Source organism: Entelurus aequoreus, linkage group LG01 (assembly GCF_033978785.1).
Source record: "Entelurus aequoreus isolate RoL-2023_Sb linkage group LG01, RoL_Eaeq_v1.1, whole genome shotgun sequence".
Taxonomy (NCBI): Eukaryota; Metazoa; Chordata; class Actinopteri; order Syngnathiformes; family Syngnathidae; genus Entelurus; species Entelurus aequoreus.
The window spans coordinates 100,088,573-100,098,572 of NC_084731.1; the positions used below are offsets into that span (position 1 = coordinate 100,088,573).

The 10,000-nt window shown below is 37.9% G+C and overlaps 1 protein-coding gene across 6 annotated transcripts in view; it reads left to right on the forward strand.

Moving 5' to 3' along the window:
* ubap2a (ubiquitin associated protein 2a) overlaps nucleotides 1-10,000 on the forward strand; it is a 61,925-nt gene that overhangs the window by 45,590 nt on the left and 6,335 nt on the right. For 5 of the 6 annotated variants that reach the window (XR_009827775.1, XM_062063275.1, XM_062063256.1 and 2 more), the window contains 5 exons: nucleotides 2,820-3,135; nucleotides 3,202-3,293; nucleotides 4,607-4,657; nucleotides 6,161-6,254; nucleotides 6,313-6,726. Coding sequence is in view for 5 of the 6 variants with exons in the window: in XM_062063275.1 (XP_061919259.1) it covers nucleotides 2,820-3,135; nucleotides 3,202-3,293; nucleotides 4,607-4,657; nucleotides 6,161-6,254; nucleotides 6,313-6,726 (967 nt within the window). In the remaining variant the exon portion in view is untranslated. The remainder of the gene's footprint in view (nucleotides 1-2,819; nucleotides 3,136-3,201; nucleotides 3,294-4,606; nucleotides 4,658-6,160; nucleotides 6,255-6,312; nucleotides 6,727-10,000) is intronic. The other variant, XM_062063265.1, reaches the window with a different exon arrangement.

Here is a 10,000-nt window from a genome sequence, read left to right on the forward strand (position 1 = left end):
GATTGTCACATCAAAACTATGAATGAACACATGTGAAGTTATGTACTTAACAACAAAAGGGTGAAATAACTGAAAACATGTTTTGTATTCTAGTTTCTTCAAAATAGCCACCTTTTGCTCTGATTACTGCTTTGCACACTCTTGGCATTCTCTCCATGAGCTTCATGGTTTCCACTTCACAGGTGTGCTTGAAGCTCATGGAGAGAATGCCAAGAGTGTGCAAAGCAGTAATCGGAGCAAAGGGTGGCTATTTTGAAGAAACTAGAATACAAAACATGTTTTCAGATATTTCACACTTTTTTTTTAAGTACATAACTTCACATTAGTGTTGTCCCGATACCAATATTTTGTTACCGGTACCGGGGGGGGGGGGGCGGACCGGTACTTTTAAGAGGCAGTATAGTACCGAATATAATTCATTAGTATCGCGATACTATACTAATACCGGCATACCGTACAACCCTACTCCACATGTGTTCATTCATAGTTTTGATGCCTTCAGTGACAATCTACAATGTAGATAGTCATGAAAATAAAGAAAACGCATTGAATGAGAAGGTGTGTCCAAACTTTTGGGCTGTACTGTATATTTGGAAAAACACTTTTATATCTATCATTAACCGTCTGAAATGCACTTATGTGGTCTTCAAATTGAAGTAGAATGATAATCAGTTGTTTTGTTTTTCGATGACACCTAGTGGTCACATGAATTTATTAAATTAAGCTAAAGTTGAATGATGCGGACACCTTTGTTACGGGATACTTTCTAATATGCTTCTGCCTCGGAGACTTTGTGTCTGTAAGTAATTACGCAACTATAATTATTTGTTCATTTTGTTCAAATGTAGATTAGTCATTTTACTCTTAATTTTAATGATATTCAATAATTATATCTAACCTACTTACAGTTTAACAGGATAGACCTTGATATGAAAGCATGTGTTAATCACAAATATTATCAAGGCTCAGGTCAGGCTGATTACAACATTAAATACTAATCAAATCTACTGCAGAAGAAGGGACTCCTAAATAATGATGAAATGTAACATACATACAATTATGCAGTGCCGAAAAATAAATACATTCTAACTAAATTAATTAGTAAATGATAATATATGACGCTAGTTAATGGTTAGCATACTTGCTCGACAGCACCCAGTATCACAAAACATGACTTTTAGGTTTAAACATACTTACAAAATTTGCACACAAAAAAAAAAGCTATCATAAAACGTTAGCATGCTCTTATAAGATAATCTAGCAAACAATGTTTGCATGCTAACGTTCTCATAAGTATGCTAACAGTTAACGTTAACTTGCTCGATGGTGTTTTAGATTGCAAATTGTTCATTTAAGGACACGTATTACGTATGTCTAGCTTGTGTGCTTAGCTGTTGTGTAGCTGCTAGCTCCTGGTAGCCTATAGCCTACCATGTTAACATTTGGAAAATGACCAACCATGTGTGCTTAATGGAGGACATCTAGATGTTAATTGGCTGTCCACACGCTGCAGGGCGGCTTCTATTGGAGCTTTTATTCTACGTTTTACATCCCCACTGCAAAAACTGCAATCTAAGTAAGATGAAATATCTCAAATAAGGCTGATATTTGCTTATTTTCTGTCTGATAAGATCATTCTTCTCACTAAGCAGATTTTATATTAGAGTGTTTTACTTGTTTTAAGTGTTTTGGTCCTAAATGATGTCAGTAAAATATTACAGCTTGTTGCTGAGATTTGATGAGCTATATTGAGTAAAACATGCTTGAAACTAGAATATCAAGTGTTGCAAAGCTGTGTCATCAACACTCACAAGTATAAAAGTGTTTTTTTAAAGTCATCATTTCTTATTTCAAGCATGTAAAAAAAAAAAATCATGACTTTGACACAATTGTGTCTCATAATTAAAACAGATGACAGCCAAATGGACTTTGCTCTTTTATTTTCAATGAAACAATAGAAAACAGGTACTCATAAAGTAGTACAGTTGGCACAGTACAGTAAACTGACAGTTCATATTTAAACATTTAACATGTGACATTTGAAACAATTTTGAACAGAAATAGTTCATGCACATTCAGGAAAATTCTTCAAAATAACAATTAAAACATTTTTGGCCGGGCTGTATATATGCGCACTAATTGACTGAAAGAGCACACACTTGGCGTGATGATGTCATGTTATCCATGGAAAAATGCATTTTTAGACAATATGATTTGCCTGAGCGGCTAGGAGACCCCGAGAGTAACAAGCGCTTGCCTTGTTGCCTTTCCATTAAGAACAATAAACTAGTTTTTAGTATAAGTTTGCTGGTTTCAAGAAATGTAATGCCGGGCGCATATCATTATGTCAAGATAATGGCACTAGCATTTACTTCATTTAAGAAAATTTTGCAACAAAAGGTCTTTTTTTTTTTCTAGCAAGAAAAGTGCACTTGTTATTAGTGAGAATATATTTATTTTAAGCTATTTTTGGGTTCATTGAAGTTAGCTAATTTGACTTGTTTTGGAAAGTCTTGAAAAGCTACATTTTCTTGTTCTATTGGCAGATAATTTTGCTTAGTTTAAATAAAATACCCCTCATTTTTGTTTAGTTTTTTCTTGTTTTTGAACACTGACTTTTTGCAGTGCAAAAGTAGTTGTATTTTTACTGGTATCGATCAGGAAACCCCTACTGCACTTGAACGAGGTGAGTATTAATAGTATTACATTTGTGAAGCAACTCACTTTGGGCACCCCTGCGTTATAGTATATTTGATGTAGGAACAAGAGATGATTGTTTCGTGCATCTTGGTCATAATGTGCTCACAATGCTCCTCCAGTACAGCAGCGTTGACAGCAACAACGTGGGCTCTCTCACGCCCTCCTCTGGCCCCTACACGCCATTGCACCCGGCGCCCTCATCCCTCCACTCGGCCCACATCAGCAGCAACAGTAGCAGCAACAGCATCAGTCACCTGGTCAGCATGTCCAACATGGGCGGCAACATGGTGGGCAACATGGTGGGAGGTATGGTCGGCACCGGCGGACTTCACTCTGCTGCCAGCAGCTCAGCGCTGGGACTTGGCTCCAATGGAGTTACCGGCATATCCAACCTTGCCGCACCCAGGAACACTCCCCTGCTCTCCTCCTCCACTGGTACACACACATGATGTAGTAGTAACGTAAAGGTGCTAACTGTATATGATGTAATCACACTAACAGGTAAAGCCCCTCCTAACCTGTCCCAAGGAGTTCCTCCTCTGATGCCCAACCAGTACATCATGGGTCCAGGAGGACTGTTGGCAGCGTATCCAGTAAGTACTCAGACCAAAAACTACACAAAGCTGAGGTGATAAAAGGATAATGATATATACATCACCAAATATCTTTAGCTTTATAGTAATAAAAGACAGTATTAATTTGTCTAACAGATGTACACTGCAAATTAGGGTTGTCCCAATACCAATATTTTGGTACCGGTACCAAAAGAAACATATGTTTATTATTGCAATTTAGTCCTTAAATAAAATAGTAAACATACTAGACAACTTGTCTTTTAGTAGTAAGTAAACAAACAAAGACTCCTAATTAGTCTGCTGACGTATGCAGTAACATATTGTGTCATTTATACACCTATTATTTTGTACACATTATGAGGGACAAACTGTAAAAATTGATTATTAATCTACTTGTTCATTTACTGTTAATATCTGCTTATTTTCTGTTTTAACATCTTCTATCTACACTTCTGTTAAAATGTAATAATCACTTATTCTTCTCTTCTTTGATACTTTACATTAGTTTTGGATGATACCACACATTTAGGTATCGATCCGATACCAAGTAGTTACAGGATCATACATTGGTCATATTCAAAGTCCTCATGTGTCCAGTATATATATATACATACATATATATATATATATACACACCACCGTTTAAAAGTTTGGGGTCACATGTAAATGTCCTTATTTTTGAAGGAAAAGCACTGTACTTTTCAATAAAGATAACTTTAAACTAGTCTTAACTTTAAAGAAATACACTCTATACATTGCTAATGTGCTAAATGACTATTCTAGCTGCAAATGTCTGCTTTTTGGTGCAATATCTACATAGGTGTATAGAGGCCCATTTCCAGCAACTATCACTCCAGTGTTCTAATGGTACAATGTGTTTGCTCATTGGCTCAGAAGGCTAATTGATGATTAGAAAAGCCTTGTGCAATCATGTTCACACATCTGAAAACACTTTAGCTCGTTACAGAAGCTACAAAACTGACCTTCCTTTGAGCAGATTGACTTTCTGGAGCATCACATTTGTGGGGTCAATTAAACGCTCAAAATGGCCAGAAAAAGAGAACTTTCATCTGAAACTCGACAGTCTATTCTTCTTCTTAGAAATGAAGGCTATTCCACTAAATTGTTTGGGTAACCCCAAACTTTTGAACGGTAGTGTATATATATATATATAAACACGACAAAAATAGTGATTTTGTTTTTATCATGATACATGTCGATATTGACTAATATCAAAAAAATATTATATGATTTTTCCCGGAGGTTATTGCTGTACTGTTTGTGTATTATAAACAGAAGACCACTGGATGAGCTGTGATTTGTTTCCACAGCAGATGTACGGCTATGAGGACCTCCATATGCTCCAGTCCAGACTGCCCATGGTGAGTCTTAAATATATAATATTCTATAATCATATTCCAATGATTTCCTTATTCCTTTCTATTAAATACAAATGTATAATAAAGTCTATAGTGCTAGATAAGTAAACAAAAACTATTTGTTCTTATTTTCTAAGTTAGTAAACCGTAGCAAAACCGACAAAAATCTATTTTGTGTAAACAAAAATATTGATGTATTTACAGTTGTATCGATATTGTAATTGATATCGTTACTGTCGATATTTGTATTGATCTGCCCACCCCGTTTACATTCAACAGCTACAGCTTAGCGATTAGCTACGGTGTTGAGCTATTCCTTGTCCTCTAGTGATAATGAGACTTGTAAAGAAACACAGTTTGTTTGGGGCGGCGTGGCCAGCAACTTGAGGGTTCCAGGTTCAATCCCCACTTCAGCCATCCTAGTCACTGCCGTTGTGTCCCTGGGCAAGATACTCCCAGTGCCACCCACACCAGTGTTTCCCACACATTCATTTATTTGTGGCGGCCCGCCACGAAAGAATTAAGGCCACCACACATTTTTTATTTATTTTTGTCCTGTCCAGCTTCTCAGGCAAGTCATACAGTTGATGTAGATGCCCATATCGGCTGTTCACATTTACTTTACAAAAGAGAAGTGTAGGATCAAGATTTTTGGAGCTCTTTGTTCAGTGGATCAGATGTTTGATGAAGCTCTGTGTCTATCTACCACCACTACTGTTTTCTGTTTATTTGTTACTGACTGTGGCAGGACACCTCTGCCTCCGTTTCACTTTATGTTGCTGGTAAATAATATGCTTGTAGTAGTAGGCTAAAGTTAAATTATTTAGTATGCACTAATTAAAGGGGCAGAGCTTTAAGAGACATTTTAGCTTTTATATTTTTATAAGATATATTTTTTGTAAGAACCACAATTAATAAATAAAAATAAAAATAAAAAAAATAAAATAAATTTAAAAAAAATAATTAAAAAAAATAAAAATAAATAAATTAAAAAATACAAATAAAAAATAAATAAAAAAATATATAAAAAAATTTTAAAAAAAATAAATAATAATAAAATAAAAAAAATAAAAAATAAAATTAAAAAATATATATATATTTCAGTGAATAACTTACTGTTCAAATCTGTATATAAATATGTACATAAAGTGTTGTAATTATATTGTAAAATGGATGAAAGGACGTTTAAAACAAAACTATTATTATTAATTAGTAAGTATACATTTTTTTAGCCTTTTTAGAGAAAATCCTATCATTGTAGTAAATTATGCAAATTGCTCAATGATGTCATGGTGACCACGCCCATAGCCACGCCCCCACCGCCACAGGTATCTTGGCAGTTTATGGGAAACACTGCACACTGCTTTAAATGTCACTTAAATCATGGCTTTCACTATGTAGAGCGCTTTGAGTCACTAGAGAAAAGTGCTATATAAATATATTTCACTTCAAATCATAATCATTTCTCCACACCTTTTCTTTTCCTAATTGACTCTGTGCCCTCAGCCTTCTCTGCAGGATTACTACGGCATCACATTCCCCGGCCCCACCGCCACTCTGTCCAGCAGAGACGGGGGCCTGGCCAACAACCCCTACTCAGGTGAGAGCACCTGGCCGGCCGCTCAGACCTTCACCCTCACGTCTCTCTGGTCCTTCAGGTGAAGTCACAAAGTTTGGTAGGAACGACTCCACCTCTCCAGCACCGCCCGCCAGCCTGGCAGCTCAGCAGCAGCCCCCCCAGGGCCAAAGTCAGGGCCAGAACCAAGGCCAAGCTCCGCCTCCTCAGGCCCCGCCTCAGCCGCAGGGCCAACCTCAGCACCACAGCAGTCAGCAGGCCTTCCTGCCTCCCGGCTACAGCTACACGGGACTGCCTTACTACGCCGGGATGCCCGGCGCCGTTCCCGGCGCGGCCGCCTTCCAGTACGGCCCCACCATGTTTGTTCCCCCGGGGGGTCCGGGCTCGGCCAAGCAGCACGGCATGGGTCTCGGCCTGGGCAACCCGTCGGCGAGCCCCTTCCAGCAGCAGACGCAACAGCAGCCCGGCGGTTACGGCCAGCACACCTTCAGCTCAGGTCTACCACGCACTTTGCAAACCACGTAGGGGTGGACACTCAGTCCCATTCACCTCAAATCCACCGGTGCCATGTTACGGTGCCTGGGTTGGTCCTGGTGCAGACTTGAACTCCAGACCTAGTGATAAACTTTAACCACAGTTAGTTTTATAGCGGTGCACAAAATCCTAATCACGATTGTTTTTCATCCCGATTCTATACTGATTCATAATTTTCAAAAATAAAAATAAATAAAAACTTTAAAAGAAATCATTAAAATAATAATACAAAAAATAAATTCATAAAAAACAAATATTTATATATTTTTTTCTAAAAATACATTTAAAAAAAAAAAAAGGTTTTTAGGTCATCTCCATGCAACCAGAAGAAGCTTTTCTAACCTGTTTTGAAAAAGTTTAATTATTATTATTATAATACCAAATAATACATTGCGAGAATAATGTTGAATGTACAATCAATTCAGAATGGAATCGTCACCCCACAAATCTAAATCTGATCAATTTGTTAGGTGCCCAAAGAGTCAGTTTTAAATTAGGTTGGTCGAAAAAAACTGCGATTTGAGGTGGTGACTTGTCCAGGGTGTACCCCGCCTTCCGCCTGAATGCAGCTGAGATAGCCTCCAGCACCCCAGCGACCCCGAACGGGACAAGCGGTAGAAAATGGATGGATGGAAAAACTGCGATTGATAAATGCACTTTGATGAACCCATTCACATCCAAACCACGATTGTTATTCATCCCGATTTTAAATCTATTCATAAAAAAATAAAAATAAATTACAACTTTTATTTTTATAATAAAATTAAAAATAAATAAATACAAATTTTCTAAGAATACTTTTTTTTTCCAAATCATCTCCATGCAACCAGAAGAAGCTTTTCTTACCTGTAAGTTGTTTTAAAAGAGTTTCATTATTATTACCATAATACATTGCGAGAATCATGTTGAATCCACAATCAATTGAGAATCGAATCGTCACTCCAGGAATCAAATTAAGTGCCCAAAGATTCACACCCCTTTTGTTTTAATTAGATTGGTCGAGAAACTGCGTATAAGTAAATGCACTTTGATAAACCCACGGACTGACATGAAAACAAGAGACATTAACGTCTTTCTCCACTAAGAAACAACATACCCCAATCTAAACTTATATAAACACATTCCTGTCTGAACAATTAAGGTATTTAATTGTGAACTTTGAACTTTGAACCGATGGCACAGAAGGAGGCATCGGAGAAATACCAGAACCAAGGCGGTTTTACTGTGGGTGCGTTCAAGGCCCACTGAAAAGAGTAGGACAACCAAGGACTAGAATGCACACCAAAAATATTAAATGATGATATTCTTTTTTTTTTTTTTTTTTAACACACTTTTCATTTAAATACATTTTAAAGTGCAAACCAATATTGCAAACAATAAAAGTTTAGTCATTAAAACAATTAAAAGACTAAAACACTCAAAATAGTGACTTTTCTAACACTGTCTATTTATTTTACTTACCGTCATTTACGGACTGGAATTTTTATTATAATTAATTTTAGAAGAAATAAACATTTGTACATCCGGTATAATAGTCGCACCGGACCATAAGCCGCAGATATATACTTGTACCAAAGATTTTGCAATGTGAATGAACGGATGATGAAAGTAGCTTACCACCACCAGGTGTGAATGATTGATGAAAGTAGCTTACCTCCACCAGGTGTGAATGAATTATGAAAGTAGCTTACCACCACCAGGTGTGAATGAATGATGAAAGTAGCTTACCTCCACCAGGTGTGAATGAATGATGAAAGTAGCTTACCTCCACCAGGTGTGAATGGATGATGAAAGTAGCTTACCACCACCAGGTGTGAATGAATGATGAAAGTAGCTTACCTCCACCAGGTGTGAAAGAATGATGAAAGTAGCTTACCACCACCAGGTGTGAACGAATGATGAAAGTAGCTTACCACCACCAGGTGTGAACGGATGATGAAAGTAGCTTACCACCAGCAGGTGTGAACGAATGATGAAAGTAGCTTACCACCACCAGGTGTGAACGGATGATGAAGGTAGTTTACCACCACCAGGTGTGAATGAATGATTAAAGTGCTTACCACCACCTGGTGTGAACGGATGATGAAAGTAGCTTACCACCACCAGGTGTGAATGAATGATGAAAGTAGCTTACCACCACCAGGTGTGAACGAATGATGAAAGTAGCTTACCACCACCAGGTGTGAATGAATGATGAAAGTAGCTTATCACCACCAGGTGTGAATGGATGATGAAAGTAGCTTACCACCACCTAGTGTGAATGAATGATGAAAGTAGCTTACCACCACCTGGTGTGAATGAATGATGAAAGTAGCTTACCACCACCAGGTGTGAACGGATGATGAAAGTAGCTTACCACCACCTGGTGTGAATGAATGATGAAAGTAGCTTACTTACCACCACCAGGTGTGAACGGATGATGAAAGTAGCTTACCACCAGCAGGTGTGAATGGATGATGAAAGTAGCTTACCACCACCAGGTGTGAATGAATGATGAAAGTAGCTTACCACCACCAGGTGTGAACGAATGATGAAAGTAGCTTACCACCACCAGGTGTGAACGAATGATGAAAGTAGCTTACCACCACCAGGTGTGAACGAATGATGAAAGTAGCTTACCACCACCAGGTGTGAACGAATGATGAAAGTAGCTTACCACCACCAGGTGTGAACGAATGATGAAGGTAGCTTACCACCAGCAGGTGTGAATGGATGATGGGTTCTCCCTTCTCTGTGAAGCATATTTGAGTGTCTAGAAAAGTGCTATATAAATCTAATTCATTATTATTATTATTATTTAGGGACCGCAATGTCCCTTTGGGACTGAGGACTCTATTGTATTTCGTGTGTTTTATTCTTTCTTTATTATTATTCGACCCCCTTAACATGCTTGAAAACTCACCAAATTTGACACACACATCAGAACTGGCGAAAATTGCCATCTAAAAATAAATAAAAAACTCCACCCCAAAACTCAAAATTGCGCTCTAGCGCCCCCTAGGAAAAAACACAGACAAAACTGCTTCCGGTAGGAATGTCGTAGAGACATGAAACAAAAACCTCTATGTAGGTCTGACTTAGACCTAGATTTCATACATTGACATCCTTCAGCAAAAATCAACAGGAAGTTGGCAATTCCCCCTTCAAAACAGAAGTTTACTGAAAACAGTCACTTTTGCCTCTTTGAGCTGTAATTTGACCCCCTTAACATGCTTCAAAACTCACCAAACTGGACA